General features: G+C 36.1%; 2 protein-coding genes across 2 annotated transcripts; both read left to right on the top strand.

The window, feature by feature from the left end:
• Positions 1–2,743: 2,743 nt before the first annotated feature.
• LOC132274908 (GATA transcription factor 1) lies at positions 2,744–5,363 on the top strand. The gene is made up of 2 exons (XM_059776270.1): positions 2,744–3,068; positions 4,430–5,363. Exons 1-2 carry the CDS (start codon positions 2,901–2,903, stop codon positions 5,051–5,053), a joined length of 792 nt encoding a protein of 263 aa, XP_059632253.1. The 5' UTR covers positions 2,744–2,900; the 3' UTR covers positions 5,054–5,363.
• A 9,306-nt stretch (positions 5,364–14,669) lies between these two features.
• On the top strand, positions 14,670–21,474 carry LOC132274907 (probable leucine-rich repeat receptor-like protein kinase At2g33170). The gene is made up of 2 exons (XM_059776269.1): positions 14,670–18,942; positions 20,991–21,474. The coding sequence occupies exons 1-2, from the start codon at positions 16,005–16,007 to the stop codon at positions 21,371–21,373; spliced, it is 3,321 nt and encodes a 1,106-aa protein (XP_059632252.1). The 5' UTR covers positions 14,670–16,004; the 3' UTR covers positions 21,374–21,474.

Genomic DNA, 21,474 nt, shown 5'->3' with positions numbered 1-21,474 from the left:
CTTTTCATCTTCTTTCTTTGAATGGGAGGAGTATTGGTCACTCATAACTAAGAAAAGACACGCGTGACATAAACAAGTCTAGACTTGGATTTGCACAACAAAGGTGAGCTGATCATGTGACAATTGATTTTTTTTTTTTTTTTGTAAAACAAGTAAAAGACGAAGGATTCAAGGCTTTCTAAAGGTGTATAGAAATTATTTGTCACATTAGTATAATTTTATTATTATTATTTTCTAAAATCACTCTAATTTTATCTTTCTTTTCATTCTTACTTTTTTTTCTTCATTTGTTTTTCTCTTTAAAATATTTGCATTCCCTGTATTCAATTAAACTGTTTTTTTTTTTTTTTTTTTTTTTCAAAGTTCTCTCATATTTTATGTTTTTAGACTTTTTTTTTAAAAAAATAATATAATATAAATACCATTTTTTACAAAAATAATTCATACAATTTTGAATGAAAACAGTGTGGAAAAAATTAGGCCTTGCTTGTTTGCAACTTCTAGAACAATTTTTTGTTTTGGGAGTCACCAAAATTCAGTTTTCTGGATCTGTTTTTGAAAAACTGAGATACAAGAGTCCAAAATGTAGTTCTTGAAGTTTTGAAGTTTCAGTTCTCAAAGTGAGAAACATGGAACACTGTTATCCACTTAAAAAAAGGGTTTTTTTAGCACAGATTTTTTTTTTTTTTGAAAAAAAAAAACCCCCGTTTTCTAATGCATGTTCAAATAGTTGTCTTCTTCGGTTTAGTCTTGCTCCTGTAAATTTTTTTTTTTTCAACTTTTATCAATGAAACAAACTGGTTTAATATACATGTACAAATCAAATACCTAAGGGTGTTGGATGCTGCCTGCGAATTGTTTGATAGAATGCCTCTGTATATGAAAATGCCATAAATTGAGTTTAATGAAGGAATGACAAACTTAAAACTTAAAACTTAAAACTTAAAACTTAAAACTTAAAACTTGATAAATTCAAGTATATGAGATCAAAGAATTAGGAAAGAGGATTCAATGGTTAATTATTGTAAATGGACTTTGTACAAAAGTTTTTTTTTTTTGTTGACCATGCATCCATATGGAATGGGTTTCCAAAGCTATGTTGTATTTGTCAAATTTTGATCACCAAAAATAGCAATTCAACTGATGTTTTTCCAATTTCAGGTGCTTGTCCAAACATAAAGATCAACCGCTAAACCTTTTATCAAGCAGACGGACATGAATTTGAGATCAAATTTTATTGCATTAGCAATTGACCAGCATTAATAAGTAAAAGATTAACGTTCAATTTTCTTAAGAAAACAATTTTCAGCAAATACTACCTAAGCAAATTTATGAATTTTTGTTCTTTGAAAATTATTTTTGAAATTTTACTTGATTTGTAACCCTAAAAACAATTTTGTTTTTTTTTATTTTTATTTGTAATTCTGAAAACAATTTTCAGAAACTCAGAAAAACAGGAAATAAAATTCTGCAGTTTTCTATTTTCAATTTTTTATAGAGTAAAAAATTATTTTCATAATTACAAACCAAGTAATTTATTCTCGTTCTCTCAAAATTGTTTGACACGTAGTGAAAGGGATTAATATTCATATTTTATGTTTTTCAGTAGCAATCCTATATGAGATTACTACCGTCACTATGCTTGTTGTTCTACCATTAACTGGGAAAAAAATCTTATCCTAACATTTATGGGAAGATAAAGATAAGAATGGTCGTAATGACCAGATATTGTTACGGAATATTAATAATTATATCAGTATTTTATAATTTGGAATTCTTAGACATGTAAACAAAGCATTAAAATTTTTTATTATTTGCCAATTTAATTCAACAGTCAATATATATTAGTAGATTACAGATATATACATAAACATAATTAGTAAACAAAATTCAATTCAATTTATGAGTCAATATATATATATATATATATTTTCAAAGTCAATATATTAGCAGATTACAGATATATTGAGAAACAAAATTCCAATGAAATCACAGGAAGATTACACATTATTTAAGACATGCCAACTGGACTCCAATCTGTATCACGTGACTCACACGTGCAGTAATATAAATATTCCTTTTCCAATTTTGTCCTCCCACCTACTGGCATTATTGAAACGTGGGTGGATCCCACTAACATGCAATTCGTGGGTCCCACTCATATGGTGTCAAGTACAAACCAGTCGGATAGAGGGATCAAAACCAAATCACAACATCAACGCCGCCACGTGCGGTGTCGGAAGAGTCAAAGATTTTCAAAATTTGAATAAAATTTTCCACGTGTCGATCGCTCATTCGTCTGTTGACGTGTGAAGTTGGGCAGCTTTGTTGTGGTCGTCCAGTTAGGGCAGGGCAGGGCAGGCCGTTGCGTAGGCGGGCCGCCTCTCTCTCTCTCTCTCTCGCTCTCTATAATATAGCACCTAATTTGACGATAATACCCTAACTATTCAAATATATTGACGATTTTACCCTTCGCCCAACAAAGAAAGTGACATGTGTAGTAAAACAAAATGATTCTAAGGCATTAATCACGCTCACACAAAGCTTGGTGTGCCACTCTGACCACTAAACACCAATTGGGTAGTGGGGCCCAACTAAGTGTGGTCCATGGTATATATAGCGATATAATATGAGCAGTTGGATATGGAGGTGCAGGGAAGGACTGTGGAGGACAAAGCAGAGAATAATTAATTAAAACCAAAAAAAATCGACATCCCTCGTTGGCCACCCAAAAACCCTTGACAATGTTGATAATATAGCCAAAAGAAAGCGAGAGGAAACAGCCCTTCATTTCTCTCTCTCTCTCTCTAGAATTTTCTCTCTCTAAAAGAAAACCCTTGCAGGCTCATCTGTAGTCTTTTGCTTTTTCGTGTTATTCGGCTGTCTTTCTCTCTCTAGAAATGGAGGTTGACCCAGCGGTGTCTCTGATGATAGACGACATTCTGAACTACCCGTCGGACATCGGCGAGGAAAACGATGACGACGACAAAACCAAAGCCCCCTCTTCTTCTTCGTTGGAAACAAACCCTAACAGCCTACACCCAGATGATCACAGCCGTTCATTTCCTGTAAGTTTTTGATGTTTTTGTGTCGAATCATTTGGCCCGTGCCCTGAACCGGTCCGAGTTCTCTGTTAACTCGGACTCTGTGGGCACTCTTCTGTCATTTTTCGGGCCTAAATGTTGTGACTCGTTCAGGACTGAGTTGACTCGGACGATTTCGTCTGAGTTGCTTGTTTGGTTCCCTCGTTTTTGATGGCTCTCCGACCGAGTCCGCTGAGATGGCAATTTTTGGTATTTTTAATCAAACAGAAACAACCGTCGGCATTTTGAGTATAACGTAGAAGGATAAATATGTGAGTTGATTTGACTCAGTCAGAGGACTCGCTCGGAGTGCTTACTCAAATTCATTGTTGTGATGACAGTTCTGCCCTTGAAACCCTAGATGCTTGTGCATCAAAATGGATGGGACAAAAGGGTTGTTTTGGCATTTAATATCTCATTATAATACTACATGCCTCTTTTATTGTTGGGGTCCACCTATCGAGAATGCTGAGTTGTATTGTACCTAAAAGTTGGAAATAAAAAAGGAAAAAATAAAGAGGAAAACACATCGATTTCATAATTGCCCTTAACGTAAACATGTAGTGCCAACTACCATGTGATGAGTAGAAAGACTGTTCTATCCATACCAAACATTCTTTTACACAATGGTATGGTGAAAATTAAATTTCAGTATGTGCTGGTGAAAACATGTGAACTGAAATTTGATTTCCCATCATATTGAAAAATGTCCCCATATAACTAAAATTTTGTTCCTTTATTTACCCAAAAAAAATTAGTTCCTTTTACGAAACGGTAAATGATTTACCAAGAGTCCGGGTTGAGTAGTCTGAACGAGTGAACCTATTAATTTTATATTTTATTAGAAAGAGTTGTTATGTATTTCAAATTTTAAGTGAACTCCATTTGTAATTCAAATTTGATTTTTTATCTTTTAGATGATGATGGTGTCGGCCCCTTGGAGCACTTCATAATTCACCATGAACACATTCATACTCCTTCCCACATGCACTGGTCAATTAAGGGAAAAATTTCTCAGCGCCAAATATGGACCAATTAATTACTAGTAAATTTGGAGTGAATTTCGGGATTTTTTTTTGGGATAAATGGAACTTTTCTTATGTTGATTGAGGCTAAATAAATATGCAGAATAGAAATATAGGATTCATGTAGCTGTCCCGAACTAGTTGGGAAAAGGCTTGATTGTTGTTGTTGGCATTATTCTTAAGAAAATGTTCGTAATAGTTTCTGGCAATGCTTCATCTGAGTTGATTTGCCGAGTTGACTCTATTGATTGAACAAGTAGGTATTAAGTCTTTTTTATTTATTTATTTATTTTTATTTTTTATTTTTTTTTCCGAACTCAGGAATTCGCAGAGGAAGAACTGCCATGGATATTGGACAAGGAGGCATTCCCTGCTGTGGAGACATGTTTCGGCATTCTCTCTGACAACCCCGGGATTGTAATGGCTCATGAGAGCCCGGTGTCGGTCCTTGAAAACAGCAGTGGCAGCAGTAACAGCAATAGCAACAGCAGCACTATCACAAGCTGCTGTGGCAATGTCCAAGTCCCGGTGCACCATCCGGTTGGTGCACGGAGCAAGCGCCGACCAAGGCGGCGAAGAGGGTTTGCAGACTTGCCCGGGCAGCAATACTGGCGCTGGAGTAAAACAAACATCAAGAACATTAAACAAGATTTGCCGACATTACCGCCACAAAGCAGCACTACAATTGGGAGGAGGTGCCAGCATTGTCAAGCTGAAAAGACCCCCCAGTGGCGGGCTGGTCCAATGGGGCCAAAAACATTGTGTAATGCTTGTGGGGTGCGTTACAAGTCGGGGCGCCTTGTGCCTGAGTACCGCCCTGCAAGTAGTCCAACTTTCTCTAGCGTCGCGCATTCAAATTCTCACCGGAAGATAATGGAGATGAGAAAGCAGAAGCAGCTCGGAGGAATGATGGTGAATGAAGTCTGTGGATATAGGGTAGGGTAGTGGTGAGGTTTTTAATTTTTAAGAAATTTTCTCTTTTTTTTTTAGCATAGTTGGAAACTAGGGTTTGTTGTAATGGGCTAGATGCTTAGTGAACCATATTTGTTTTGTTTCATCAAAATCCACTAGGGGAATTTTGACATTAGTGTGTTTGGTTATGCATTAGAATAGAAAACTGAAAAAAAAAAAAAAAGAAAAAAAAAGTAGTGATTTTAGTTTTGCCCATTATTTATACTGTTTCTCTGTTTTATATGATTGGAGATGATGCAGTTTTGGCTAATGTGGATTGCAGAAATGAATGGGTTGTTGGTTATTTTGTTGTTTAGGGGATTTGGTTATATCATGGTTTTTCAGTGGAGCTAACTTGTCACTGATTGCTAGTTGAGTGATTCTTGATTGAGCTGTAATGCAGTTCATGTTCGAGGCTTCAAGCAATGGCGAAATCTTTAACAAATGGCTTGAATTCAAAGATGGCATTGTAAGTTTAATTGGTAGTTGTATTGCTGCAATCTTTTGAACCTGTTTATGTTTTCTGCTGAGCCTCTTTTTCTGGTAATAAATATTGTGGAATCCATCTTACAGTTTTGCTATATCTTTTCTTTGAAGGTTATTTATATGTAAGTTGTAATGTTCTCTTGCTTACCGGTGAGTACGAAATTTATCCAAATCAAGCATGATGACTGTTGGATATGATTGCTATTGTTTTTTAGGTAAATAACTTTTTTAGACTTGAATCATATCCAACGGTCATCATGCTTGGTGTCATCATACTTGGCGTGGACAAATCTCTTGCTCACCGGTGAGCAAGAGATCATTACTCTATATGTAAGAACATTTATATATAACCTTGCATGTACATTGATATATAACTTTGTTCTAGCCTGTGGCATGAGGTACTAGGAAATTATACAAAGTCTGGAAGTATCTATACATTGTGTCCTAGCAATTGTGGTTTTTTTTCTATTGTGGGGTTTCGAAAGATTGGAACTTTCAGGTCTTGAATTTACTGCTCAGATCAGGTCAGAAGACGCCAAACGTCAACTCCGAGCTTCAAGCTACCTGGTGACACGATTGTAAAAGCTCTAATCATCTTCTCTGTAAATACCAAAGCTAGCTTAGGGTGTGCTTTTATACTGGATTTGTTAAACCTTTTGCTGGTCGCTGAACAACATCCACCATTTGCATGCTGTTTATGACAGCGAAGGTAAGAATTCGAGATGTGTTGAGTAGGAACCTTGAGCATAGAATCAAATACATTTGCATGCTGTTTATGGCGCAGCGGCACGGCCCGTGCGGCACCAAGGCGTTGCTTCAGCTCGCGCAAGCGCCCTGGTCAGCCACCACGACCTGCCCTCCCAAGGATACATGCTGACTGGTTTCGGCCTGTCATGGCCTCGTCAGGGGAACGGCTCCAGCTCCCGACCAGTTTGTGCAGGGATGGCCAACTCCCTTCTTCATAGTCAAGTCCACGACCAGCGACAAGCACCTCGAACTGAACCGAGTCGACCTGCCTGAACTCTGAAGAGGTACCATCCTGTGCTCCTGCACGCCCCTTCCCTGGAACCATTCCCAGTCAAATTCTGCTCTTTGCCAACCAGCATGCGTGTCTTCCATCCTCCAAGCGTCTTAGGAATCACTTCGTGACATTCTCCCCCACCCAAATCCTGCGACGTCCTCGTCGCAGTGCGGCGCTTCACTACTGTGTCCACTCCCTTCCAAAGTCTGCCTCCATGCGGTATGCTCGCCTTCCCACCATCGCTTCCTTGTGCAGCTCCCTGCACTGCACTCGCCCAATGATAGGCCTCGGACCAAGGGGACGTCCACTCCTCAAGGACGTGACTCTTCTCCGTCATGCCGCCTCCGCGACATCCCGAGCAAGCAATGGCCTTCTGCCGACTTGATGCTCGCCCTTCACCATGGTTTGCATCACCCAAGGACTAAGCACGGACTTTGGTGCGCGCGGCCCTCCGGCCCTTCAATGCGCAACTTCAACGGACGCCTCTTCCTGGGGAGATGGAGGCTCTCCCCCCCAACTGCATTGATTCCTCCACATCGACGCAACTTCAATGCACCGTCTTCATTCTCTGACCCCTCCCGGACCGACAAGGGGGCACCCTACCGTGCTTTACCCCAAGTCCTGCTCTGATACCATTTGTCACGGGCCTAGAGATTTGGCGCAGCGGCACGGCCCGTGCGGCACCAAGGCGTTGCTTCAGCTCGCGCAAGCGCCCTGGTCAGCCACCACGACCTGCCCTCCCAAGGATACATGCTGACTGGTTTCGGCCTACCATGGCCTCGTCAGGGGAACGGCTCCAGCTCCCGACCAGTTTGTGCAGGGATGGCCAACTCCCTTCTTCATAGTCAAGCCCACGACCAGCGACAAGCACCTCGAACTGAACCGAGTCGACCTGCCTGAACTCTGAAGAGGTACCATCCTGTGCTCCTGCACGCCCCTTCCCTGGAACCATTCCCAGTCAAACTCTGCTCTTTGCCAACCAGCATGCGTGTCTTCCATCCTCCAAGCGTCTTAGGAATCACTTCGTGATATTAGGGTGTGCTTTTATACTGGATTTGTTAAACCTTTTGCTGGTCGCTGAACAACATCCACCATTTGCATGCTGTTTATGACAGCGAAGGTAAGAATTCGAGATGTGTTGAGTAGGAACCTTGAGCATAGAATCAAATACATCTTGTTCTCTTTGATTCTCTCAGTTACAGATAGTGGACTGTAATATATAGTTGGAACCCATAGAGGATGCTGGTTAGGGTGTTTGAGGAGGCATCTATGGTGATCCCAAACATCTGGGTTTTTTGGTTGGCTAATGCGGCTGACATTAAGGCAAGGACGGCAATGATGTAGTTGAATGATCGTGATATTGATAGAAAGCTGTATTGTGATTTATCATTGTGATTTGGATAGTTTACAATTAAAACAGGACAATGAGAGTTGTTGATCTGAGAGTCTCAGACTGTCTCCATTATCTTTTACCATAAACTCTAGCGTCATACTATGATGGTTTTCCTTGTTCAACTAGTCATTATACAGCCTGTTGTCACCAAGAAATGAGTGAGATTTAATGATATGAAGATGGGGAGTACATGTTTAGTTGTTACATTTGCTAAAAGTGATGTTAACTGGTGAAGGTTCTTATGCTCTGTGGTGAAATTGAACCATACAAATGGTCACCTAGTGTAGAAAGCATGGACCAATTCATGTGGTGCAAAATTTAAGAAGAATGTACTATGTGCAATGTATGTGAATGGAGTGGATTGTGTATGCATGTGGGAGGTTATGATTGACTGGACATTGATGTGGACGCCTGTAGTAATATATAGTCTATATATATATATATGTATATATACACATGTACATATAAAACTTATCTATAGCCTGCATTGTCGTTGACCGCCCACTGTGCTGTGTAGATGTGCAATTTAGGTTTCAACATAACTATAGTCTTACATGGCTAGAGAAAGTTTGGTCTATACAATGTCAATTCCGAGTTTTTTGTTTTCCACTGAGTAAGTGACAAGTTGCCCCACCAGCAAATTGGTAGAAGAAAGAGCCCTAATTGACGACATTGTAACACAGCGAATAATAGACGACATTGCAACAGAGACTGAGAGATAAGGTGTAGAGAGGTGGACTCCACACTACACAAGCTCTTTGTTGCAATGTTGACAATCATAGCATTGCTCTTCGTAGAATATTGCCATTTTTTTCTACGTTTCTTGAAGTTGTGATACTTCGTGTTAGAGCTCGAATAAAGAAAGGGGTTGCATAGGCAATGTCAAATCTTTGCCAGAAAAATTAGATGAAACATGATTTATGTAACTAACTCTAAACAATGCAAATTCATGCTAAGCCAGTGGTGTTTTAATGGTATATTGAAGTGTTAGTTCTAACCAAACTTTCGAAGTTGAGTTTTATGAATATGATTAGAATTGTGTGTGTATCTGACACATTACTGCAGTGAGGGCAAGTTGGAGTTGAGTCGAGTCTTGAATTAGGGGATGCAATTCACAAGCCATCCTCCTCTGTAGTAATCGAGTCTTATCGTTATGGAGTATAAACCAACTTTTTTGGCAGAAAAATGGGTGTGAAGTGAAAAAGAATAGATTGCCCAACCAGATCTTAGTTTGTGAATTATTGAAGGCTATAATTGGTAGATTTGATATTTCATCTATTGGATTGGGTTGAATTCCAATGTTAAATGTGGTAGGATTCCCTGATCCAATAGAAGATGTGCTACATTCAAGTTATTCAACAACGGCTAATATTGCTCTTTGGTTAACGGCTAATATTGCTCTTTGTTTTTTTTATTCGACAATACTTGAAACCTCACCGTTGCCAACCTATAACTGATATTGATGTGTCAAATGACAAATAGACGCATCTATTTTAATTCTAATTTTTAGAGAAAAAAAAAACTCCCACCGTCCTTGTGATATATTCTCTATATTGGACATTATCATAACTAGACAGAGGACAAGAAAGAGTAATAAAATATTTCTCTGAGAAGAAGCTGCCACCTGTTTGAAAGAGGCTTACGATATTGATGAGAAATATTTTATTGCTTTGATTATATTAATGACATAGTATCATCAACTCATTAAATAATGATATGATTCATTAAAATAAAGTATTTTTACTTACGTAACAAATTATATTTAGTTAATGGCACGAATGACGTAATATCTCCGGTACAGAAAACTATTTCCGCCTATAATGGGTTCAACATGCACTTCTTGTTAGGTATCATCAATTTATTGTTTTAAACATGTAGGGTTCATTTTTTTTTTTTTATAGAAAAAAAAGGGCTTAGTTTCCGGGAAAGAGAAGAAGGAAAAGTGTTGTTTTATTTTTGCCGACTCCATTCGGCTTGATGTTCATTCTCCATGTATGTGTGTGTATATATATATATATTTCAATTTTATAATTAAAAAGAATATGTAAATTTGTTATTGGTGCACATCAATTACCACAAAGTAGTAAGTGCTCCAATAATAAATGACCTAAGAATTATCCTTTTGATTTGGACTTAAATGAGGTCAAGTAAGGTTGGTTGGGTTTCGAAAAATAAACTAGAATTGGTAAGGTTTGGGCCTCGGGGATGTGACTGGGTGTATTAGATTCCAAACTAGAATAATTTGGATTCCAAACTAGCGGTAATAATACACATTTCAAATTTATTTCGAGATGTCTATCAAGATAAGATTTTGATTCTTCTTTTTCCTAGCCAAGCACGGAAGTGAAGGACATTATCTTTCCGAAAAGGAAATAATAGAAAATAAAATATAATAAAACTCCTTTTAGATTAGGGACGAGTAATTCGGTATAAAGTTCATGAGCCAAATTTGGTGAGTTTATCATTTTGATAAATGATAATTTTTTCACTTCCAAAACTAAGTGATAATTTTCTCAAAATTATGTCATTGACAACAATAGAATGCATTGAGGCTAATCCTTACACATATAGGGGTGCACTCGGTTCGGTTTAGACCAATTTAAAAGTTTTTTGAAACCAAATCATTCATAACAGTTTTAAAAAATCTAGAACCAAACCAAACCATTTGACTAAAGAAGTCAAACCAAACCAAATCGTGAAACACCGGTTCAGTTCGGTTCAGTTTCCCGATTCCTCCTTTTTTTTTTTTTTTTTTTTTTGTGTTACAAAAATATTCATATTTTAAAATCCAAATGCACAATAATAAACCAAATTAATCAATACATTCAGAACTGCTAATATATTCATTTCTACAATATAAGTTAATATATTAAAAATTGCTACTATATTTAATTCTTCTTTGTCACTTCTGTAACTAAAGTGAATTATTGAACACATTCCGAAGGATTGCTAATAGCCTAATACATTTAGAACTATTAATTCAACAATAAATAACATAATTCAAAAAACCAACAACATTTAGCCACTGTAGAATGATATTATATTATATATTTAATTTTATACACATATATAACTCAATGGTTCGGTTTGATCCGATTAAGTTTTAAAGGATCTCAAACCGTGACCAAATCGTATTTTTACGGTTCCACAAATTTGAAACCGTGATTAAACCAAATTGATAATAAACCGAACTGAATTGTCTGGTCCGGTTTGAATTTTCGATTTCACCGGATTTTTGTGCACCCCTGTCATATATGTAAGCATTTGGAAAGTCACGTGAAAATTGAATGAAAGATACCTCATCTATATATATATATATATATATTCACTTACAAGAAAAATACACATCATTTATACACTCATTTTTTTATTTAAAAGATTCAAACTCTCATCATCCACTCAAAGAAATAAAATAAATATCACTAGATCACAAGGCTCTTGATTCTAATCTAATTCACTTGACTCTTATTCTTCATCTAATTCACTTGTAAGTATTAAAATAACTCAATAACATATTTTTATGAAAAATAATTCTTACACCAATGAATTGCTAGACCAATTTTTTTAATTGATTAAGTATAACATAAATAAAGAAATAAAATCCTCCATTTAATTGTATTTGATATTTATAATCAATTAAAAATGTTAGCATCACTGCTTTATTTTTATATACACATTAAGAATTCCATAGAAAATTATTATGTATGTGGCAGCGCACGAGAATTAAATGACTACGCTCTCTAGGTTTGGAGGGCTAAAGCATCACCCAAAGTTTAAGGTACATACCTAGATACGGACATACCTATATCTATCTATATATATATATATATATATATATATATGAGATTATAATATCGCAGGTTGACGAAAAGGTACGTTACCTTCTTAGATCTATGTGCTTTGAACATGGCGTCAACGTTGGCATGCTATTATTCTTATTTCATCTGCCAATTTGGTCATCTATAGTTGTTTGTAAAGACTTGTTTATCCCTTCTACTGATCTTAATTATTCTAAGCTAAAGGACAGTATTGTCCATTCACTTCTTAAGTTCGATAAATTTTGAAAACGTTGGGTAAATTTTGAAAAAACTAACACAAGATTCAACAACGATGGGTAAATTTTGAAAAAAAAATGAAAAATCATTATTCAGAGTCGAAAGAAATATTAGGTTGGACCAAAGATTATGGTTGCAATAGCAAAAACCTACCTATCATGAAATTAATTATTAAATAGAGTAATTTTTTTTTTTTCCTACCTTCATTGAGGTAGGAACCTTAATCTCCTGTTTGAAACGAAGGGGGTGATATAACGGGTCAATTGGTCCTTTGGTTAGAATAATATGAAATAAAATTGACAAAGGCTAAGTTTGGTTGGAGGGTATTGGAAAGAAAAGAAAGAAAAGGTAAATGTAATGGATGAAAATTAAATATTGTGTTTAGTATGAAATTTTAAAAGAAAAGAAAGGAAAATTTCGAATGAAACAAATTATATAAGATGTGTTAGTTTTTTTAGCCTTCCAAAAATGGGTAGAAATGAAAAGAAAGGAAATGAAAGACTAGTTTTTTTAATATCAAATTTGCCATTCTTTTTATAAAAGATAAAATCAATAAAAAAGAGTATGGTAGTAAATTTATGGTAATATTTTCTTTCCATTTCTTTCCCCAAACACAATTACTATCATTTCATTTCTTTTTTTTAATTAATCAACCAAACATGATAAATAATTAATTATATTATCTCTTTTACTTACTTTTCTTTTTTCTCCTAACTAATCTTACCATTTATTTTCTCTTCCATTGTATCAAATATAGCCAAAAAAAAGTTTGTGAAAATATATTGTAATGAACGTAGTTATACATAAGAAAAAAAAATAAAAAATGAAGGTCGCCACTTTGTATTTTTATTTATTTATTTGGAGAGGAGGAGAGACGAAACCGAAGTATAACAATTTTTTGAAAGGGAAGGGGATAACGTTAATGAAGAAAGTTTTTATTTATTTATTCTTTATAATGAGAAAGTTCAAGTGTGCAAATTAAGTGACTTTAAATCATTAATCAAGACCTACAATTTTGATGTTAAGATCTTTAATCCAGTCATTTCCACCAAACAAACATTTTGATAATTTTTTTTTCAATTTTTATCCAAAAACTTCTTACCTCATATTTCGGGCTCTTTGGCATGCATTTTGTTTTAGGCATTTTGATTTTGGCTAAAACAAAAACAGTGTTTTTGCTGTAGGAGTGTTTTGGAAAAAAATCAAAAGCATATTTGAGAACGATGTTTTGTTGTTGAAATGTCAGGTCTGTGTTGCACTACTACTATGGTTTTGAGCCATGCACAATTGTCAAAATAAGAAAAAACAACTTTTTAGTATTTTGGTTTTGGACCACTGTTCACGAAGTATTTTAGCACTGTGTAAAATAAAACAAGGCCACACCAAATATGCCTTTATTATCAAAATTGACATTGTAGTATTTCAAAAATAAAAATAAAAAAAATAAAACACATGCCAAACAAGACTTTCTTTTTTCAATTTTAAGTGTACAAATTAACTGACTTTTTACAAATCTCACATTTTTAATCGAAGCAATTTGATAGTGAAGTGTAACCGATTACTATGGAAAAACCTACCATGGTGGGAATGAGCCAAACCCTCCAAAAATCCTCATTGGTACAACCACCAACGCGGTGGGCCGTCTTATACAACCACAAATGAAAAGTCTAGTCGTGCCACGACATGTGCTCCCACCAATTCACAATTCCCCTCTCTCTCTCTCTCTCTCTTTATATATATTAAAAGAGTATATATATGTTACAGTACATATTTCTTTATAGTATGTAGTATTTGATTCTGATTGGACCAACCAATTCCTAATTGAAGATGAAATTGATTAGTGCCTAGACTAGCATATGAATTATTGATTTGGACATAAAGCAAGTGCTTGGACAGCTTAAGAAGCTATCATCCAATTTGAGGCTCCATACATTTGATATGGTGGGCCCATTCTCTATAATGGGCGCCAAAAAGTATGGGTCCTTTTAAGTGTCCCTTCATCTTTTAGTTCTATATATATATATATATATATATATATATATGGCCCAAAAAAATAAGAAAAAGAAAAAAATAAATAAAATCATCATGGTCACTCCATATTTTTAACAGCTTCAAAGGCCCATTTTCTCGTAATTATTCAATATTTATATATCAGTTGCTAAAACTTTTCTAAAAAGAACAAAAAAGAAAAGAAAAAGGGAGCATTTAGATTTAAATGTTTTTACAGTTTGATGGTATAATTTTTTTTTTTTTTAAATATATTCTCTTATTCTCATAAAAAGTGTCACTTTTAAAGAATCATAACTCTCACAACTTAAACTGTCATGAAACACGACACTTTTTTTTAAATGAAGGTAACATAATTCTCTTTTATTAATATCAACTTATACTATGTAATATTCAAGAAAAAAAACACTTATAATGATATTTACTTTAATACAACTTTTGAACTATTTTAGTTGGATTCAAGTTAAAAAGGATGGTAGCAACTAGCATAACATTTGAAATGATACATGCATACTAATTTGTCTAACCTAATGAATTAATATAAATATATTTTTTTCTTCTCTAATAATTTTATTTTGTAAAAAATTCCCTAATAAATTCATTATAAGGTCAACTTCAAAATTTCTTATACTCCTATAAACTAGTGTGAAGTGTGAACACAGAACAACACAAAATCATACTGAGAGTCCCTTCTTGGCAAAAATCGTGAGAATAACCTTCACTGGTAAGCAAATTTTCGTGCCTACCAAACCTGTACCAATCTTATTAAATCCAAATCTTCTCGAGAAAAGAAAACTTTTCTCGCCTCTAACCTTTTTTCCTGAGCACTAAAAGAGAAAGAGAGAAACTAGAGACTAGAGAGAGAAACTAATATTTTACTATGTAGAGGATACGGGGAGAGAGAGGAGGTACAGAACAGAAGATTAGAAAGAAGTGAAAGCATGCTTTGTCGGCCATTAGAGCTTCAATGAAGAGCTCTCACCCATCCCTTTGATTCACCTAAAGATACCTCACCATCATTGCCATTCAAGACCGTGGGATTTGTGTTCTTTTGCTTTGCTTTCCCAGAAAAACTTTCCCACATACCAAACGCCAAAAAGGATCTCTGATTCATTGCATTTGATTTCATTCTTTTTTGTGGTTCAAAAGGCTTGTCCCTCAAAAAGGGTTTGATTTTTTTTTTTCTTCTTCACAAATCCTGCATGAATATTGAAAGATCCCATCATTCTTGGAAAAAGTTGGACCTGGGTTTTGTATATATCGTCTTTCTAATTCATGAAATTCCATGGTTTTTGCTTTTGTCATCATCTCAAGGAATCACATGAATGGTAGTGGATTTTGCTGTTTTGGGTGTCTTTTTGTTGTGGGAGTGATTAGAGTGAAGGACTCAGAGGTATGTTAAAGCCTTGCTCTTTGTTGGGTTTTTGTATTGTGTTACTGAATTTCCTTCAAATGGTTGATTAATCACTGTTTTGCATTGATCGTTTCTGTGATACCCATAAGTTCTGTTGGAATTTCTGAATTATTGGGTTATTTGAATTGTTGATTCATCACTCCTTTGTGTGTGTGTTTGAATTCCTTGGACCATTATAGCTGAATTTTTGGGTTCTTTGAAATGCTAGATTCATAACTCTTTTGTGCTGGTATTTGACTAGAACAAATACCCTTAGGCTGTTTGGTCAAATGACTAGCTGCATGGGTTCGTTTCAGAAATACCGATTTGGATTTCTGAACTCTTAATTCTTTAGGTTCCTACAAATCATTGAATCATCACACCCTACTGTCCCTAGTTATGCATTGGCCTTCTCAGGTGATTGAATTTTCAGGTTCATTTTGGAAATTTTAACCCGATATTGGAATTATGGAGTGCTTTGTCTTAGCCGGTGAATGCTGGGGCCTTAATTTGATTTTTGACATAGTAATCTGAGTTGCTTATACTTGTCAGTTTATAGTGTAATTTTGATTTACTTGAGGCTCATTAGGATGCCTGGGGTTTTTGAAACAAGGAGAGTTTTTGTGATGGGGTTTATGGGGATTTTAGTTGTTGCTGCTCTAATGGTTTGCACTTCAGAGGGGTTAAATTCGGAGGGGCTATACCTTCTGGGGTTGAAGCGAAGCATTCAAGATAACTTTAACAATCTGGGTAATTGGAATTCCAGTGATCAGACACCATGTGGATGGAAGGGTGTGAATTGCGCATCCGGTTATGATCCGGTGGTGTCATCTCTCAATATAAGTTCCATGAATCTTTCGGGGATCTTAAGCCCTAGTATTGGTGGTTTGGTCTACCTAACTTATCTCAACATTTCTTACAATGGGTTTACTGGAATTATTCCCAAAGAGATTGGGAACTGTTTGAAATTGGAAAGACTTTATTTGAACAATAACAAGTTTGATGGGCGAATTCCTGCCGAAGTGGGTAATATGTCCTGTTTAACAGAGTTGAATTTGTGCAATAACAAGATCTCTGGTCCCATTCCAGAGGAGCTTGGAAAGATTTCTTCACTGATTGAATTTGTGGCATACACGAACAACCTAACGGGTTCATTGCCTCGTTCTATTGGGAATCTCAAGAGTTTGACAACATTTCGAGCAGGGCAGAATTCAATTTCCGGAAGCTTACCCACAGAAATAGGTGGTTGTGAGAGGTTGGAATATCTTGGTCTGGCCCAAAATAATTTAGGAGGGAATATACCCAACGAGCTTGGTTTGCTTGGCAGCTTAAGAGAGCTAATCCTTTGGGACAATCAGTTGTCTGGTTTCATCCCGAAGGAGCTTGGAAATTGTACGAATCTCCAGACTCTTGCTTTATACCAGAACAACCTTGGAGGAGGAATTCCTGTGGAGATTGGGAGCCTCAAGTTTCTAAAGAAGTTGTACCTGTACAGGAATGAATTGAATGGAACAATTCCAAGAGAGATTGGGAATCTTTCTTTAGCTACAGAAATTGATTTCTCTGAGAATTATTTGACGGGAGAGATTCCAACTGAGTTTAGTCAAATAAAGGGTCTAAAGTTACTCTATCTTTTCCAGAACAAGCTTAAAGGTGTTATACCAAGCGAGTTTAGTGGGTTGAAGAACTTGACAAAGCTTGACCTCTCAATCAATTACCTCACAGGAGCTATTCCATTTGAATTTCAGTATCTACCTGAAATGCTCCAGTTACAGCTTTTCGACAATTCTCTGAGTGGTAGTATTCCTCAAGGGCTCGGTTTATACAGTAAACTGTGGGTGGTTGACTTTTCAGACAACAACCTAACAGGAAGCATTCCTCCTCATGTTTGTCAGCATTCTAACTTGATTTTTCTGAATCTGGAGTCTAATAAATTGTTTGGAAATATTCCAACTGGGGTCAAAAACTGCCAAACATTGGTGCAACTTCGTCTTAATGGAAACAGGCTAACTGGGAGTTTCCCTACTGAGTTGTGCAAATTGGTGAACCTTTCTGCTCTGGAACTGGGCCAAAACGAGTTCATTGGTCCTATTCCTCCGGAAATTGGGTATTGCCAAAAGTTGCAGAGGCTTGATCTGTCAAACAATTACTTTGCATCTGAATTGCCAAGGGAGATTGGAAATCTTTCGCAGTTGGTCACTTTTAATATGTCATCAAATTCGCTCACTGGACAGGTTCCCCCTGAAATTCTTAACTGCAAGATGCTTCAACGACTTGATCTTAGCCAGAACAGTTTTGTAGACTCTATACCAGATGAGCTTGGTACCCTTTCACAGTTGGAGCTTCTGATGCTTTCGGAAAATAATTTTTCTGGAAATATACCATTGGCATTGGGCAATCTATCTCATCTGACTGAGTTGCAGATGGGTGGCAACTCATTTTCTGGTGAAATTCCATCTGAGTTGGGTGCTCTTACAAGCTTGCAGATTGCGATGAATCTTAGTAATAATAATCTTTCTGGCAGCATTCCTCCTCAGTTGGGGAATCTTATTTTACTTGAATTCCTCCTGCTCAACAACAATCATTTGAGTGGTGAAATTCCAAGCACTTTTGAAAATCTGTCAAGCTTGTTGGGTTGCAACTTCTCACATAATGATCTTTCTGGACCTCTACCCTCGATACCTTTGTTTCAGAACATGGCCATCAGCAGCTTTATTGGAAACAAAGGGCTATGTGGCAGGCCTCTGGGTGATTGCAGTGGAACTTCATCTTTTAGTCCGGATCCACCTTTGAAAGGTGTTGATGAACCTCGGGGTAAAATCATCACAATAGTCGCAGCTGCTGTGGGTGGAGTTTCTCTTATTCTGATTGGAGTTATTTTATATTTCATGAGGCGTCCAGTTGAGATTGTTGCCTCCTTGCAAGATGAGGAGATATTGTCTTCAGTTTCGGATATCTATTTTCGTCCTAAGGAGGGTTTCACTTTTGAAGATCTGGTTGAGGCGACAAACAATTTTCATGACAGCTATGTTGTTGGAAAAGGTGCTGTTGGGACAGTTTACAAGGCAGTTATGCATTCTGGACACACTATTGCTGTTAAGAAGCTAGCATCTAACAGAGAGGGGAACAACATTGAAAGCAGTTTTCGAGCTGAGATTTTAACCATGGGAAAGATTAGGCATCGCAACATTGTGAAGCTTTATGGCTTTTGCTATCACCAGGGCTCCAATCTGCTACTTTATGAGTACATGCCAAGGGGTAGCTTAGGTGAATTGCTTCATGGGTCATCTTGTAGCTTGGAGTGGCCAAAACGCTTTACGATTGCTCTTGGAGCTGCTCAGGGCCTTGTTTATCTACATCACGACTGTAAGCCAAGGATCATTCACCGTGATATCAAGTCTAACAATATTCTACTTGATGAAAACTTTGAAGCTCATGTTGGTGATTTTGGTTTGGCAAAGGTGATTGACATGCCTCAATCAAAGTCAATGTCTGCAGTTGCAGGATCATATGGATACATAGCCCCTGGTAAGATCTCTCGTTGCCTCCTCCCCTGAAACTGAATTATTTTTGTTTCTAGATTTATCATTTATCATCTATATTATCAAATTATCTACCATCAAAAGAAAAAGGAAAAAGTAGAAAAATACTTTGGTTGTAACAAATTATTCAATAGAAGGGAAAATACAACTGAAGAATTCCACTCACTTTAAACAATTTGATGATCAGATTTTCTATTAGGTTGTTACAAGATCTACCAGTATTTCTTTTATTTTGGTAGGTAGGTAATAGGTATTATGGTATTTCTCCCTACTTTTTTTTATATGTTATGCCAAGAATTGTCATTTTGTGGCTTAAATGACTTTTAGAAGAACATATGTAATTGTTAGGTTGAGTCATGACAAATATTCGACATTTTGTACTGAGATGAAATTTGAGTTTCTTATTGTATATTTGAGTTTTTTTTTTTAAAATTTTTTTATGGTAGGTAGGTTACACGACCAACACACCCATCCCATTGGTGCCCCTACAAGTACTTGAACCCTCAACCTCCTATATGGAGGTGGAGATACGACTTGAGCTAAAGGCTCAGTGGTTTTAGCCTTTTAGGTTTTAATAATTCTATACCTTGATTAGATGCATGAGGGAGATCAGAATGAAGCAAAATCCTATACAAACTCGAATTTTAGCTATTTGCACACACAGCAGGCTGACATAACTTTACTTTTATATTGTATTTCTTTTTCTTTCTAAATACTTGCTGTGTACACTAGTTACTGAGAACTAATGTAGTTCTTTTATATAAAGTATGCATATGCATCCCACCGAATGCTGAAAATTGAATTGTTCTGTAGTCTATTGTATTTTATATGTCATTTGCATGTTCAAGGCTATCAATTTGAATGATATATTGTAGGACCAAAAAAAAAAAAAAAAAAAAAAAAAAAAAACAGCCGTCATTGCAAATGATAGCTGAAAATAAACTAGGGTCATGAAATACTAAATCATAATTACCATCAATCATGGTCATCATCATTTTCATACTTGCCTTAATTACGATCAATCATGGCGATGCATCTATTTTCTACCGTGCTTCCATTCTCTCATGGAATTCTTCATTGAATCTATGGATGACTCATTCAATTTCTATGGCACCAGTGATCATGCCCTATAGGAACAATTACTTATATTGGGAATGACCGTTGTAGTTACCTGACGTGCCTGGAAAAGCTCTGTGGTGATACCTGCACCATGTACAGGCTAATCTAAACCTAGTTTTCCTTGCCCTGCTGGTTGCTTGGTTTAAGTCATTTCTTATAGTTAAATATTGGACTTGAAATTGTATTTTTTTTTTCTTTAGAAGCGAAATATGTGTTGGTAATTTATCCCCCCACCCCCGCAAAAAAAAAAAAAAAAAAAAAAAAAAAAAATATATATATATATATATATATATATATATATATATATATATATATATAAATAAAAAGGAAAAATATATATATATGTTGGCCATTTAATCAGTATTTGTGTGGGGCTTGCTCAGAGGCATGTCTGTTCTTTGGAAGCTTTAATGGCATTCTCTGAATCTGATGTTCTGAGATTTGTGCAATTTTGCATCGTCTGTTCTTTGAAAGCTTTAATGGCATTTTCTTGTTGCTCTCATACATATTCACTAGTGCACAATATTTAAGCTGATGCCTGTTTATATCTAGCTCTAGTGCTGAGTATAATATATATTGGTTATTTAAATTATTTGGTGAGGTGTATTAGAAAAATAAAGTACCATTCTAGTAATTGGAAACCATTCAAGGGGAGGATGGTTATCTTCTTACTTTGCAAAAACCTATTTGGGCCTTAATTCTCTTCTATGTGTTTTACGACTTTGTTGTTCATCCATATGAGATTTTTCCCTCAGATAATACATATATTTGGTCATCCGACTCATATGACTTTTGCTTAGATATTTAGATAGAGGGGTAAAATTTAGTAAAGTCTCTGTGTGTGTGGGTGATTGAATTATGCATTTAGGCTTTATAGGTCCTTTATGACGGATGATTTTCCTCTCTTCATGACAGAATATGCATACACTATGAAGGTTACAGAAAAATGTGACATTTATAGCTATGGGGTTGTTCTGTTGGAGTTGCTAACTGGAAGAACTCCCGTGCAGCCAGTAGATCTTGGAGGTGATCTTGTCACGTGGGTGAAGAATTATGTTCGAGAGCATTCACTGACGTCTGGGATATTTGACAGCCGATTAAATCTAAATGATGAGAGTATTATCAATCACATGATTGCTGTGTTAAAAATTGCTCTAATGTGCACGAGTATGTCTCCTTTTGATCGGCCATCAATGCGAGCAGTTGTGCTGATGCTGATCGAGTCAAAGGAGCTAGAAAGGAATTTTATTTCATCTCCAGTTTATGATCTTCCTCTGAAAAAAGATGATGCCTTGTGAATGTATGTAACAGTTTCTTTCATTAACTGGGATGATTTCTTACTGCTGATTCTTCCTTGTAACTTTACTATAATTTGAAATGATAAATATCTTCATGTGCA

The sequence above is a fragment of the Cornus florida genome, unplaced genomic scaffold (assembly GCF_030987335.1).
Source record: "Cornus florida cultivar Cherokee Brave unplaced genomic scaffold, ASM3098733v1 CherokeeBrave_3.0.0_Hap2_Chr09, whole genome shotgun sequence".
Lineage (NCBI taxonomy): Eukaryota > Viridiplantae > Streptophyta > Magnoliopsida > Cornales > Cornaceae > Cornus > Cornus florida.
The sequence above is the reverse complement of the archived record's forward strand: the minus strand, read 5'-3'. Positions and strand labels throughout refer to the sequence as shown.

Bases quoted from the DNA above. Each gene is read 5' to 3' on its own strand.
- LOC132274908 (XM_059776270.1), top strand. From the start codon at position 2,901: ATGGAGGTTGACCCAGCGGTGTCTCTGATGATAGACGACATTCTGAAC. The intron at 3,069-4,429 runs GTAAGTTTTTGA...TTCCGAACTCAG, and splicing joins ATCACAGCCGTTCATTTCCT to GAATTCGCAGAGGAAGAACT.
- LOC132274907 (XM_059776269.1), top strand. From the start codon at position 16,005: ATGCCTGGGGTTTTTGAAACAAGGAGAGTTTTTGTGATGGGGTTTATG. The intron at 18,943-20,990 runs GTAAGATCTCTC...TCTTCATGACAG, and splicing joins ATATGGATACATAGCCCCTG to AATATGCATACACTATGAAG.